The 16897-nt window shown below is 37.5% G+C and overlaps 1 protein-coding gene across 4 annotated transcripts in view; it reads left to right on the forward strand.

Annotated features, from left to right (window-relative positions):
* The window catches only part of LOC128227279 (allene oxide synthase-lipoxygenase protein-like), a 50799-nt gene that overhangs the window by 9227 nt on the left and 24675 nt on the right, over nt 1-16897 (forward strand). The window contains exon 1 of one of the 4 annotated variants that reach the window (XM_052937663.1): nt 8124-9023. The exons of 2 other annotated variants lie outside the window; for them this stretch is intronic. In XM_052937663.1, the coding sequence (XP_052793623.1) occupies nt 8556-9023 (468 nt within the window). In that variant the 5' untranslated portion in view covers nt 8124-8555. Of the gene's footprint in view, nt 1-8123; nt 9024-15054; nt 15778-16897 lie in introns of those variants that run through there. One more of the 4 variants, XM_052937662.1, reaches the window with a different exon arrangement.

Genomic DNA, 16897 nt, shown 5'->3' on the forward strand with positions numbered 1-16897 from the left:
GTCTTGGAATGAGCAAATGTGTGCGTAAATATCTGCAAACCAGAGATAAAAGACCGCTGACAAAAGATAAAGATAAGATCGCAGATTTTCATATTTCCTTTCGAAAATTAATGTTTTGTAGCTAAATGCGTTACTAACGGTTTAAGAAGAATACATAAAACATCAATTTCTGAACGTAGATATAAAAATCTTCGATCTTATTTTTGGCAGCAGTCTTATATGACTGGTTAACATGCAATTTCGCACAAATTGGCTCGTTCCTAGACAAAAAAATACAAAAAGTAGTCAAAACGTTCAATCTGTGAGAGTGTAGCTTTAACCATTGGTACCCTCAATTTCTCTGCTTTTCTGTCATCGAGATAAAAATGTAGTCATTTCAATAGATTCATGTGTATATTGCCCACATATTCAAACAGTAAACGCCATGTTAATGATTAATGGGAATTGACGTATATGTGTTAATCATGATCACTTTAAACGGACATCTAAACGGAAGTATGAAAAGCACAAGTATAAAGGACCTTGAATATCCTTAAAGCTGCACTCTCACAGAGATAACATTTTTTCAACTTTTTTATTTTTTTTTTGTATCGGAAAGAGCATTTTTTGCGCAAATCTCTGCAAACCAATGATATAAGATTGCTGACAAAAGCTGAGATCGTAGATTTTCATATTTCCGTTCGAAAATTAATGTTTTATGGCTTAAACCGTTACTAACGGTTTAAGAAAAATATATAAAACATTAATTTTTGAACTTAAATATAATAGTCTGCGATCTAATTTTCTGTCAGCAGTCTTATATAACTGGTTTCTATGGATTTCGCAAAAAAATGGCTCATTCCAAGACAAAAAAAAAAGTTGTCAAAACGTTCAATCTGTGAGAGTGCAGCTTTAAAGGCTTATGTTTCGCCTTCTATGGGTGATCACAACCCCGAAATCCGTCTATTAAGCCATGTGAGCTGTATACCCATCTGCCTGTCTATCATATGTCAGATCTTATTGTCCTGATGTGCATTTCTTGAGGTATGATTATAGAAATGAACAAAACATCTTGTCTAGTTGTTCTTTTTGTTTACTTTTTCAAATAATAATACAATTAGTATTACAATGCTTTAGAATGATAACAAGATAACTGTTATATGTTATTTATAATATCCCAGTATAATGATTTAACCGTGATGCTTCACAATTTGGATAAAACATTGGTGGCCGTGTATTTAAAGTGTATTGAAATATATCAGTTATATAGCTTTTAAAACACTTATCACCCTTATCTGTTTATTATTTATATCCCACCGGTCAAATTAATACATACATTGGCTATGCATTTTTTAAATGTATTAGCTGAAAATGAGATTATCAACTCTAAAAATGTCAACTCTAAATGGCCCTTAGCCAATAAATAAATACTCAGGAAATTGAAACCCTGCCACCAGGAGCCGTATTCAATATGCAACTTAGATTGAACTTAAATGTAAAATTAGAAACTAAGAGTTTTGTAAGCCTGTATATTAAGCTGACCAATAGGCTGAATAGAACCACTGAGGCATGTCTAAGGATTATGATTAGATCAATTTTGAATACTGGCCCAGGGAAGTTCTGGTTATACTCCAAAGGGTATACTACAATGGTCATACTCCACTGGTTATACTCAACTGGTTATACAACACTAGTTATACAACACTGGTTATACAGCACTGGTTATACAACACTGGCTATACTACACTGGCCATATCACACAGGGTATATTACGCAGGGTATACTATACTGGGTATACTACACTGGGTATACTATACTGGTTATACTCCACTGGTTATACCCCACTAGTTATTCTTCACTGGGTATACTACACTGGTTATACTCTACTGGTTATACTATACTGGTAATACCCCACTGGTTATACCCAACTGGTTATACCCAACTGGCTATACCCCACTGGTTATACTACACTGGTTATACCCCACTGGTTATACCCCACTGGTTATACCCAACTGGGGTATAACCCACTGGTTTTACTACACTGGTTATACCCCACTGGTTATACCCAACTGGGGTATAACCCACTGGTTTTACTACACTGGTTATACCCCACTGGCCATACTCCACTGGTTATACTACACTGGTTATACTACACTGGCTATACTCCACTGGTTATACTACACTGGTTATACTACACAGGGTATACTTCACTGGTTATACAACACAGGGTATACTTCACTGGTTATACTACACTGGTTATACTACACTGGTTATACTACACTGGTTATACTACACTGGTTATACTACACTGGTTATACTACACTGGTTATACTACACTGGTTATACTACACTGGTTATACTACACTGGTTATACTACACTGGTTATACTACACTGGTTATACTACACTGGTTATACTACACTGGTTATACTACACTGGTTATACAACACTGGTTATACAACACTGGTTATACTACACTGGTTATACTACACTGGTTATACTACACTGGTTATACTGCACAGGTTATACAACACTGGTTATACTACACTGGTTATACTACACTGGTTATACTACACTGGTTATACAACACTGGTTATACTACACTGGTTATACTACACTGGTTATACTACACTGGTTATACTACACTGGTTATACTACACTGGTTATACTTCACTGGTTATACAACACTGGTTATACTACACTGGTTATACTACACTGGTTATACTACACTGGTTATACTCCACTGGTTATACTACACTGGTTATACTACACTGGTTATACTACACTGGTTATACTACACTGGTTATACTACACTGGTTATACTACACTGGTTATACTACACTGGTTATACTACACTGGTTATACTTCACTGGTTATACTACACTGGTTATACAACACTGGGTATACTACACTGGTTATACTACACTGGTTATACTACACTGGTTATACTACACTGGTTATACAACACTGGTTATACTACACTGGTTATACTACACTGGTTATACTACACTGGTTATACAACACTGGTTATACTGCACAGGTTATACAACACTGGTTATACTACACTGGTTATACTCTACTGGTTATACTACACTGGTTATACTCCACTGGTTATACTACACTGGTTATACAACACTTGTTATACCCACTTGTAATACCCCACTGGTTATACTACACTAGTTATACTACACTGGTTATACTACACTGGTTATATTACACTGGTTATACTGCACAGGTTATACAACACTGGTTATACTACACTGGTTATACTCTACTGGTTATACAACACTGGTTATACTCCACTGGTTATACTACACTGGTTATACAACACTGGTTATACTACACTGGTTATACTCTACTGGTTATACTACACTGGTTATACTCCACTGGTTATACTCCACTGGTTATACTACACTTGTTATACCCACTTGTAATACCCCACTGGTTATACCCCACTGGTTATAATGCACTGGTTATACTACACAGGGTATACTACACAGGGTATACTACACAGGGTATACTACACCGGGTATACTACACCGGTTATACTCCACTGGTTATACTCCACTGGTCATACTACACAGGGTATACTACACTTGCTATACTACACCAGGTATACTACACTGGTTATAATACACTGGTTATACTCCACTGGTCATACTACACAAGGTATACTACACAGGGTATACTACACTGGCTATACTACACAGGGTATACTACACTGGTTATACTACACATGTTATACCCCACTGGCTATACTACACAGGGTATACTACACAGGGTATACCCCACTGGCTATACTACACTGGCTATACTACACAGGGTATTCTACACTGGTTATACCCCACTGGCTATACTACACTGGCTATACTACACAGTGTATACTACCTGGTCATACTCCACTGGTCATACTACACAGGGTATACTACACTGGCTATACTACACTGGTTATACTACACTGGTTATACTACACTGGTTATACTACACTGGCTATACTACACTGGTTAAACTACACTTGTTATACTACACAGGTTATACCCCACTGGCTTTACTACACTGGCTATACTGCACAGGGTATACTACACTGGTTATACTACACTGGTTATACTACACTGGTTATACTCAACTGGTTATACTACACAGGTTATACTACACCGGGTATACTACACTGGTTATACTTCACTAGTTATGATACATTGGTTATACTACACAGGGTATACTACACAGGGTATAATACACTGGTTATACTACACCGGCTATACTACACTGGTTATACTACTCAGGATATACTACACAGGGTATAATACACTGGTTATACTACACTGGCTATACTACACTGGTTATACTACACATGGTATACTACACAGGGTATAATACACTGGTTATACTACACTGGCTATACTTCACTGGTTATACTACACAGGGTATACTACACAGGGTATAATACACTGGTTATACTTAACCGGTCATACTCCACTGGCTATACTCCACTGGTTATACTCCACTGGTTGTACCCCACTGGTTATACTTCACTGGTTATACTACACTGGTTGTACTTCACTGGTTATAATTCATTGATTATACTACACTGGTTATACTCTACTGGTTATACCCCACTGGTTATACTACACTGGTTATACTCCACTGGTTATACTACACTGGTTATAATACACTGGCTGTAGTACAGTGGTCATACTCCACTGGTTATACTCTGCTTATACTCCACTGGTTATAATACACTGGCTATACTCCACTGGTTATACTCCACTGGTTATACTCCACTGGTTATACAACACTGGTTATGCTACACTGGTTATACTACACTGGTTATACTACACCGGTTATACTACACCGGTTATACTACACTGGTTATACTACACTGATTATACTACACTGGTTATACTCCACTGGTTATACAACACTGGCTATACTCCACTGGTTATACTCTACTGGTTATACTACACTGGTTATACTCCACTGGTTATACTCCACTGGTTATACAACACTGGCTATACTCCACTGGTTATACTACACTGGTTATACTACACTGGTTATACTACACTGGTTATACAACACTGGTTATACTACACTGGTTATACTACACTGGTTATACTACACTGGTTATACTCCACTGGTTATACTCCACTGGTTATACAACACTGGCTATACTCCACTGGTTATACTCTACTGGTTATACTCCACTGGTTATACTACACTGGTTATACTCCACTGGTTATACTACACTGGTTATACAACACTGGCTATACTCCACTGGTTATACTCCACTGGTTATACTCCACTGGTTATACAACACTGGCTATACTCCACTGGTTATACTACACTGGTTATACTAGACTGGTTATACTACACTGGTTATACAACACTGGTTATACTACACTGGTTATAATACACTGGTTATACTACACCGGTTATACTACACTGGTTATACTACACTGGTTATACTCCACTGGTTATACAACACTGGCTATACTCCACTGGTTATACTACACTGGTTATACTACACTGGTTATACTACACTGGTTATACTCCACTGGTTATACAACACTGGTTATACAACACTGGTTATACTACACTGGTTATACTCCACTGTTTATACAACACTGGCTATACTCCACTGGTTATACTACACTGGTTATACTCCACTGGTTATACAACACTGGCTATACTCCACTGGTTATACTCTACTGGTTATACTACACTGGTTATACTACACTGGTTATACTCCACTGGTTATACTCCACTGGTTATACAACACTGGTTATACTACACTGGTTATACTACACTGGTTATACTACACCGGTTATACTACACTGGTTATACTACACTGGTTATACTCCACTGGTTATACAACACTGGCTATACTCCACTGGTTATACTACACTGGTTATACTACACTGGTTATACTACACTGGCTATACTCCACTGGTTATACTACACTGGTTATACAACACTGGTTATACTAAACTGGTTATACTACACTGGTTATACTACACTGGTTATACTACACTGGTTATACTCCACTGGTTATACAACACTGGTTATACAACACTGGTTATACTACACTGGTTATACTACACTGGTTATACTACACCGGTTATACTACACCGGTTATACAACACCGTTTATACTACACTGGTTATACTCCACTGGTTATACAACACTGGTTATACAACACTGGTTATACTACACTGGTTATACTACACTGGTTATACTACACCGGTTATACTACACCGGTTATACTACACTGGTTATACTCCACTGGTTATACAACACTGGCTATACTCCACTGGTTATACTACACTGGTTATACTACACTGGTTATACTACACTGGTTATACTACACTGGCTATACTCCACTGGTTATACAACACTGGTTATACTACACTGGTTATACTACACTGGTTATACTCCACTGGTTATACTACACTGGTTATACAACACTGGTTATACTACACTGGTTATACTACACTGGTTATACTACACTGGTTATACTCCACTGGTTATACAACACTGGTTATACAACACTGGTTATACTACACTGGTCATTCTACACTGGTTATATACTTCACTGGTTATATTACACTGGTTATACTTCACTGGTCATACTCCACTGGTTATACTCCACTGGTTATACTCCACTGGTTATACTCCCTCCACTGGTTATACTCCACTGGTTATACTCCACTGGTTATACTTCACTGGTTATAATACATTGGTTATACTACACTGGTTATACTACACTGGTTATACTACACTGGGTATACATACAATACATCTCAACAGCCTCGTTCATATAAGTATCTTCCATGGCTGAGAGTGTTAGATAGGTTCATTCCGACCCGAGCGTAGGGTGTTTTGCGAAAACGAGGTTTACCGAGTTTCCGCAAAACACCCTGCGCGAGGGTCGGGATGAACCTATCTTACACGAGCGGCTATGGTAGTTGCTTTTTCTCCCACCTCAGTTAAACAAAAATAAGTAAAAATGTATTTTTTTGCTGGAACTCTTTTGTGCTTATTGAAAATAATTGCGTATGGATATGCGATAGCACGTGGTTGTCATGGATATGCGCGCAAAGATCGTGTTAATGTTAATAGTCAAATTGGTCTTTTTAAATAGTTCTAAGGAGAATGAAGCATTATTTCTTGAATGGTGCGTGAAAACTGTTTTATGGTGACATTTGAAGCGAGAAATAATTAATTAGCGTTCTAAATAGTACCATAAGACAAGATTTCCTTGATGCTACTGACGACAGTCTTTAACAAGGGAGGTAATTACAATGTGGTGAGTATTAAAAAGGAGTTCCATACGGGCATTTTATCTTCGCCCGTGGGCAAGATAAGAATATCTGGCATGGTTTAATTATTGAATCTACTTATATGAGGTGGGAGAAATACAGTTCCTAGAGACCATGTTTTTTTATAGACTCACGGAAACTTTCGTTTACCGTATTCTATCGTAAACTGTTTTGCCTCAAACACATACTTGTGCATATTCGGGTCGTTTTTGTTTATTATTAAAGACAATTTTATTTTACAGCCATCTCAGTTCAAACTGAATATTTACATGGTATGACTAAAATTGCCGAAAACGTTAGGGTACATAAACAGATAATTGCCATGTTATTATGGAAGGTCAAACACTAGACAAAATGAATGTAATCGCCATTTCGATCGTTAATTTCGCCTTTAATATTCAACTTTTTGGATCAAATGACAATACACCTTAAACCATCATATACTCAATCGAGCGGTGTGAAGAACATTGTAGGTCAGGTCACTCACTATTCAATATAAATGCAGAGTTGAAGACAGGACTTTCGTTAGAAGTTGCTCACGCATAAAATAAGGTGACGACTTATTTTGAAAATCATTTATTTGGACAGGACTCTATTCTGAAAATATTGACTTTGTATTTGTGTCAAAATCCGGGATTTAGTGGAATATATGATGATCTTTACTTAAGTTTGTGGATTATTACGTTTCATATACGAGTGGAATACATTTCTAAAGCTCATTTGTGTATTTTCTTTTGTCGTTTTATAAACGGTAACGACCCACTGAAATGAATGCACGACCATACAGAAGGTAATAATTTCAATGGTTTTATGGTAATGTTACCAAAGACAGCCCATATGAAATGAAAAGAAGTATTGTATTTTGACAAACAATAACCAATACCTGTAGTGTCGAACAAGTTATCTACAGACAAGATTTATTAAGAAAAATATATAAATGCCATATCTAGTAATGCTAGTATTTTTAGATGAGGCTATTTTTAATTAAATAGCTCGAACTGATGAAGGAAGTAAACAGAGCACGTTAGTAATGTAGCTGAGTAAATTATACATGTACACGCACTGTACCTGTTGAAATTCTATTTTATTTACATCGTGACAATGGTCCGAGTTAAACGTGTTTAGACAGAGTCGATGCAAACTACCTTCCTTTTCTAACATTGGACGTTTGAAAACGAGGCCTTAGGGTTAAAGGACACCAAACGATGAAACTGCGAGGATTTTATTTATAAGCTTTAAGGAAAACACATCACATATCGTAATGGATCCAGTTGATTATGTCTTCCAAGTAAGGACCGGCGATCGAAAATTCGCAGGTACAGACGCCAATGTCAAGGTTATTTTACATGGCGATGGAGGTAGAAGCACAGAGAAGATGCGGCTACGCAACACCTTCAAAGATGACTTTGAGCAGGGGCATTTAGATACATTTGTCGTAAAGAAACAGTTTAAACTCCGCAAAATCGAGAAACTTGAGTTATGGCGGGATAACTTTGGGTTGGGAAGTGATTGGTATGTGGATTACGTGAAAGTGCGCCGGAAAGACTTGGAACACGAAGTTGTGTTTCCCATCTTCCGGTGGATTCCTGGCAAGAAGCACTTCCGTTTCCGGGTGAACGACACGATGCTACCCCAACAGGACCCGGAAGCGGAACAACGCTGGGAAGAGTTGAAAGGGAAACGGGAACGCTACATCGTCGCCCAGAAGATTCCGAATGGACCAGCACAGGTACGCCATTCCGGCATCTACGCCATTGTAAAGATGTTAACGTTCCCAAATTTAACGTCACCACAAGTCCATATTTGGTAACGGGGTCTCAGCGAGTGAGTGCCTTTGCCTTGTGGAATTTAGGCTGTACTTGAACTATATTTAAAGTGGTTTTACGCTGCCTCGTATGGCGCATTACTGTAATGTTGATAAAAGGTGGAATAACGCGTTTGTTGTGGAAATCATGACCACACTGGGGCCATATTCAATAAGCCACTTAGATTGAACTTAAAATTAAGATTAGAAACCAAGTTTTTTGATTGGCCTGTATATTTAGCTGACCAATAGGCTGAATGGAATCACTGAGGCATGTCTAAGGTTAGGATAAGATCAATATTGAAGACGAGCCCAGAGATAAGAATCTTTATTTAAGTATCGAGTTATGGAACTGAACGATTTTTTTTCATTCACTGTGTTTCGTCACAAGGAGAAATACAAGATGACCTCATATAATTATTAATTCCAGATATTTATTTGGTTTCCTCCACACTGTCGCCTATTCCTCAAATATTCGGGAAAACAACAGCACAAAAGATATCATGAGTACAGTACTATCCACGATCTGTAAAAAGTTAAGAAACGGTTATGACTGAGTTGGTGAAATATTCTCGTATATTTGCATCTATGTAATATACTACATGTTCTGCTGCTCGATCTGGATTTAGTGAAATTACACCACTTAATCACGCTTTGATTGTTTGTTTGACTACAGTCATCTATTCGAATTGTTATATTATGCGTATTTCAGCTTATATGGTTTTTCACTTTTTTATATTTTCGCAATAATCGCAGTTTTTGTACCTTTTTTATAGTCGCGGATCGTTCTTTACATAATTATAAACTATCGTGTTTTGCCGAAAGACGAAGAAATGGCGACAGTGCGCGGAGGAACCGAATATTTAATTTATATGAAATCAAGATAAATATGAAGCTATCTTGAAAACTTTAATAACATTACTTCTGATCATGTTTTCCATCACAAAACGGCGTACTCTACAACAAACCAACGTTAATTCACATTGTAATGATTGGACACGGTATATTTGCTCAAGGGACTTACACCTGTAGGCAAGTGTTGATCTTATTTATGAATATATTCAACGATTGGTTATGCCGATATCCTATAGTTATATTGATATCATTTCACCAAAATCGTCTTCCTATATACATATTATACTAGTATACAGTTTTGCAATAGCGGGTTAAGGGGGGGGGGGGGCGTACCCGCCGTGCACCCCCTCTAAAATCGTCCAAGTTCACTCAAATACACTCATAATGTACTATTTCCGACTGCGAATTGTTTAAATTTTCTTGATGGAGTAACCCCAAACCTCCATGCAAACAGTTTATGCCATATACGTTTGGTTCTGAGGGAGGGGCGCATGTCAAAGTTTGAGCACCTAAGTAGTGCCCCCTCTAACACCAATTCTTGGGTCCGTTCCTGGTATTTGCCTACAAACCAACCTTTAATTGCCACCATAGGGCTGTTATGACCTTATCACCTTTATCAGGTTGTAAAACAATCCAAAATTGTTTTACATGCTCATTCGTCAAAATGAATATCAAAATATTCCTACATGCTTGTATTTTTGGATAAATATCAATCACTTACCTACATTTTGGTTTTATTTAATTGTTAGAATATATGCTTTGCAGAGCAACAAAAAGATCTATGAAATAAAATAGATTTTAAATCATTATTGCGGTTTCATTTGAATATAATTGTATAGACTCTATTGTCTAGTCTGCATATAAATATTTGCACATCGTGCACAAACAGATACATGCAGCATGACAAAATCATACAATTAGTGCATTTGACAATGCATTGAAATGTTGAAACAATACTTTAGTGTCAATCATTTGTCTATTATCTCACAAATCATTTTCCGCTAACACAAGGAAGTTAATGTGTCAAATTGTTGCCAATACATAGTAGTTCAGTGCCGGGCACCTCTTGGCACCCACTACCCAAAGAAACGAAAGGTGCCAAACACTCGCCCAATACTTAGAATACAATCTACATTTACATCCAATCATTAAGTACATCCACTAGGCATAATCATTAAGAATTTCAACTGATGCGGGTGTTTAAAGGTCCGCCTACTGACTCTCATTCGATACACACAACTTCAACACACAAAGCGTTAGAGTTTTCGTTGAAAATGTGTCATCCAATGAGGTAGTATTCTAAGACAGCTGAATGACCTGAAGTACCATTTTAATGCAAAATAATTTGCTTCATGTCATCTTACTATTACATAGCCCGCCACCTTAACGAAGTTAAGGTGACCAACACTTGCATTTTACCTCATAGCCTGCCACCTCAATGAAGTTTATGTGTTTAACAGTCGCCCATTATTTAAAAGCTCAAGCCCGCCACCTCAATGAAGTTAAGGTGACCAACACTTGCATATTACCTCATAGCCTGCCACCTCAATGAAGTTAAGGTGTCCAACACTTGCATATTACCGCACAGCCCGCCACCTCAATGAAGTGAAGGTGTTAAACAGTCGCCCATTATTTCAAAGATCAAGCCCGCCACCTCAATGAAGTTTATGTGTTATACAGTCGCCCATTATTTCAAAGATCAAGCCCGCCACCTCAAAGAAGTTGAGGTAACCAATACTTGCATATTACCTCATAGCTCGCCATGTGTTAAACAGTCGCTCATTACTTCAAAGCTCAAAGTCCGCCATCTAATTAAAGTTAAGGTGGATGTCAATCAGTTGCTTATCACCTTCCAGCTCAGCCCCCCCCCCCCACACCTAAATTTAGTTAATGTTGTCGAGCAGTCGCCCAATACCTCATAGCCCAAGGAATTTACGATTTCAAGCTGTTGCCCATTACCTCGCATCTCATGATTAATTACGGTATGATCCGTTTTTGAACCTGTCCGGTTGATGAATTTCAAGATAATCTTGAAATACATAAGGACACTGTGGTATGGTATCGTGTATCGTCATACTCAGTTATTCATATTAAACCCCGCAGTTTCATTTACACCAGACCTCTCTTAACTTTAAGCAAACAGTTTTTAGCTCCACTGGCCGAAGGCCATGGAGCTTATGTCGTCACAGATTGTCCGTCGTGAGTGCGTGCGTGCGTGCGTGCGTGCGTAAACTTTTACTTTAAACGACATCTCCTCTGAAACTGATAAGCGGATTTTGACAAAACTTCACAGGAATGTTCCTTTGGTGGTCCTTTACCAAAATTGCTCAAATGGTTCCGGTCCATTGCACAATATGGCCGCCAGAGCTAAAAATAGCAAAATCTTTAAACGACATCTCCTCTGAAACGGTTCGGCAGATTATGATGAAACTTGACAGTAATGTTCCTTGGGTGGTCCTTTATTAAAATTGCTCAAATGGTTCTGGTCCATTGCACAATATGGCCGCCACAGCTAAAAATAGCAAAATCTTTAAACGACATCTCCTCTGAAACGGATAGGCAGATTTCGATAAAACTTGACAGAAATGTTTGTTTGGTGCTCCTTTACTCAAATTGCCCAAATCATTTCGGTCCACTGCACAACATGGCAGCCAGAGCTATTAAAGTAAAAAATTTTTTTAAATAACTTCTCCTCAAAAATTGATGATTGTATTTCTATGAAACTTGACGAAAATGTTCGTTAGGTGGTCTTTGCTTGAACCTTTTGGCCAGTGGAGCACAGGCACTGATGTGCCTCTTGTTACTTCATGGCCTAACTTTGCAAAATTACCTCCCTTGTCTTTCACACACATTTTGATTATTCTAGTGTCCTCATGAATGGCACTTACAAAGTTGTTTAAAACCTAAGAGGTCTGAACTATTTAATATACATACACTTAAAGAGCTCAAGTGCATTTATGCCTAATGCAGAAAATTATTAATAAATACAGTAAATCTCTTTTCTACACCATGTTCCGGGTAATAATTTATGAGAAAGCTTCTCCAATCTTCAGTAAGCATTTCGGGTCGGACGCAGCAACATCTAGCGATTATGAGGTTTATTGAAGTTAGGATTAAGGGCTTTTTGTAAAGTTTCTACATGCATTGCTCATAGAAACACATGCTAATGAGAAAGAAAAAAAACACGCATACATTTCCGTACGCCTGTGTATGTCGTCGTCCACAACTGGTTTGTTGACAATTCTGGTCCAATCTTAATGCAATTCGGTCAACATGTTTGCCTTAATGTTTTCTCTGCATACTGAGTCATTTGTAGTAAAATGAATACATTGTTGTTCACTTGGTCAAACTATAGGAAACCACCGTTAATACTTAACATATTTTTGCCAAATAGGTGGTCAGAATGTTAATGTCCATTAAACTGCGGATAGATAAATTGCTACCCTTAAGTGGTCACATTTTTAACTCAAACGTTAGCGGAATATTTTGATAAGTGGAATATAATACACCGTTTTTGTATTTAGATACCCGAGGGGCAAATCTGTGCATATAAACGCACACATCAATTGGGGAAATTGTCCCAAGTCTGGAGGTGTGGTGAATCCCCCCAGCTTAAGTTCATAACGCTTTACGATTTGCCCCCTACCCGTGGTTATATTGATTTTGACATGGTTTTACAGTTACAAGTCATACTCTCTTTACTCTATTAAACTATTTTGAAATTTCTTGGCAGACTGTTTCTATCAAGTACCAAAGTGCTTAAAATACCATGGTTATGTGTGATTTATGTGTGATTTATCAATTTCGATTAGACTCATAAGCCATCAAACTGGAGTGCTAAACCTTTAACTTTAAAACGTTATCACAGTGCCTATTTCAGCTGATACTTTGGAAGCACATTCATGATTCTTAATTTGTTTAAAAAAATAAAATAGACATGAACACATTCAGTTTGGAAGTTTTCTGACAGTGTAAAATTATATTTTAAGGGACACACAGTTTTCCACGAAATGACATCATAATATAACATGAATACATCAGAGAAGTATTAATTGCAGATATATACTTCATGTGTTAGTAACAGCCTTTTATCTAATGAGTTACCTTTTTTCAACACGAACAAGTGGGAACTTTTATCAAAAATACCCTTCTTTTCAATTGCCAAAAGAACTCGTCCAAAAAACGCCGGGGAGATCTAGCTCACGTCGGTATAATTGCCCCAATGCAAATTTGCTCATGGGAATATATTCGGCATATAAACGCAACATAAGCTTTATTCGACACACGCTTATCTTGGGTAAAACACTGTGTCATTACATTAAATAATAGAATTACCTTTTTATCAAATTATTTATCTAGGTCAGGTCAAGTGATAAAGGACCATCATGGGCCTCTTGTTTTATAACCTGACAAAGTATCAACATTGAGCCCGAGTTTAACATAAATAAACAAAAGATAAATTGTTGGAACTAGTTGCAGCGTTGCAGATGTTGTATAGTAGTAGTTATATATATATATAGACATTGTAAACCTATAAATAAACTATTCATAATTATTTTGATTTATATAAACTGACATCAACTGCTGGTGCGTCTTTATACAACTTGCACAACTATTGTCATTGCCAGCTATGTTTGTGCATCTTAGCACGTGCTTAGTGCGTCTGCACGCCAGATTATTCCCCAGTCAATGAATCAAGTTAGATTTATTTCTGTTGAAGGCAATGGTTTTTGAAGTGATAACATGTTCCGTATCTGTTTGGATATACTGTACACGAAGTATAAGAAGTTGAATTTAGTATAATTATAAAAAAAATAATTAGAAGAAAACGTTGAAATTGTTAAAAAATGCTGCGCACCTGTTAGAAACTATCCTCCACCGATCGCGTGAGATTGAACAGGGATATTAATGAGTCTAGTAATCTTTACCTGGAATGTGTTACATTTTCTTGATATGATGCATAACATGATAATAAACGTGTCACTTCTGTTAAGTATCTTAGGCCCTCGAAATTTCTCGGACTATAGCCAGGCCTGTTTAAAGATATGAGCGAAGGGTTTGTATCTTATGGGAATATATTTCTAGTTTAGTTTGAAACTTCCTTGTTTTTGTGTTACAATTACGAGAAGTGTAGATATGAACAGATAGCATTAGCGTTGTTATTCGTCGGGATGATATGATTGTGGTTTTTCGTGAATGGACATTTTTTTGGTAATCAATTTCGTGCATTTTATTTTCATACCAGAACCCAAACCTAACTCAGGCATAACGAATTTACCTTTATAACCGAGTAATTATAGAAAAAAATAATTGTTTCGTCTGTGAACTTCATTGAAAGAGTTCGTTTTTCAAAGCTATGGGGGATGTAACTTACGAAATCGAAGTGAAAACTGGCGATAAACTGTTCTCTGGAACGGACGCCAATGTCTACGTCAAACTGTTCTGCTTCGATGGCGAGTGTACGGATGAAAAACTGCTCGACTGCTTGTTTAGAAACGATCTTGAAACTGGTGAAACGGACGTCTTCAAATTTAAGCGCCAAAAGAACTTGCAGAAGATCGATTTTATAGAACTCTGGCGTGACGAAAGCGGTATCCTTGACAACTGGTATGTTGACTATATCCGGGTGACTAACTTGTCGTCTACCGCGGTTTTCGAGTTTCCGGTATTTCGATGGGTGCAAGCACACCGGAAATACCGTGTTACGAATCTGGACACGAACCTGCCGCAGAAGGAACCGTTTAAGGATCAGAGGTTCACGGAAATAGAAGAGAAACAACGAAAGTACGAGCTCATGGCTCACGTGCAGAACGGACCTATGCAGGTATATTAGCATTTCAGAGATAGGTAAATAGTGATTTGTTGATAAAGGTACCAGGTAGTTATTTAATGACGCCATTGTGACGTAATTGTGGATACGTGTTTCCATTCTTGCATCGTTTTCGTTGGCGTTATTGTAATTCCGTTCCATATAGAGAAATGTTTTTACAATATGATAAATCTGTTTTCTGTAATTCAATATTGTCGAGGCCACGGATGTTACCATTCCTGGCAATATCTTACTCAGAAGTTTGGTTTTAGCGCGCGTGGGTGTTTATTTAAAGGAGAGTGCGTTTACCCTTTTAGCGAATTATTTATACGATTCATTGCTTCAAGTGTTAATAGTGATTGATGTAGTCAATGAATGCACGTACAGAGCTGTTTATGAACAAATCTGCGGGTTTGTGCCCGATTCCATATATGAACCAAAAATAGAAGCTCTCAATATGGTGAGGGTTGTTTGGGTGTCCTCCCACTAAAAATGAACTGAGTCTAAAAACTATGTTTATGTAATTTAAGCTTCTAGTGCCCCCCCCCCCCCGGATCCGCTTGTGACTGTCGCTAACATTGCGTGTATAATCAAAAATATATTTAGCCAATGAAAACCCAGAACAATCCTAGTTTAGGGAATCACTACTTCTACATGTATAGCACTGTCCTTTTGATGATGCAGGTTTTGTTTACGTAAGCGTACAAACATTTTATTTATTAAACTTATATAGAAACATACTATTTTTTGGTCATTGTTGTCAAACCTTAGGGCATAAATTACGGGTGAATAGAGAAACTAGTCGACCAATATATCTATACATAGTACCATACTGCACGCCATTTTTGTATGAGAAGGCGGACTGTTCTGTTCACCTGTATAAAGGAGATATACGCTACGATACACACACTGTTGAAGGGTGTGCTTTCAACTATTTCTTTCATAAACAAGTCACAATTTAATACTGAGGCCACACAAAGTTAGTTTTTCTTTCTCGGAAATTTGCGCCCCCCCCCCCCCCAACTTTTTTTTTTAAAAATGGAGCCAGTAGTGCAGTTCATCACCAATATCGTTTAGATTACAAACACACACACCTTCTTTTGACATGTGGTACAGCATTTCGTCTCCATTTACC

The sequence above is a fragment of the Mya arenaria genome, chromosome 3, assembly GCF_026914265.1.
Source record: "Mya arenaria isolate MELC-2E11 chromosome 3, ASM2691426v1".
Lineage (NCBI taxonomy): Eukaryota > Metazoa > Mollusca > Bivalvia > Myida > Myidae > Mya > Mya arenaria.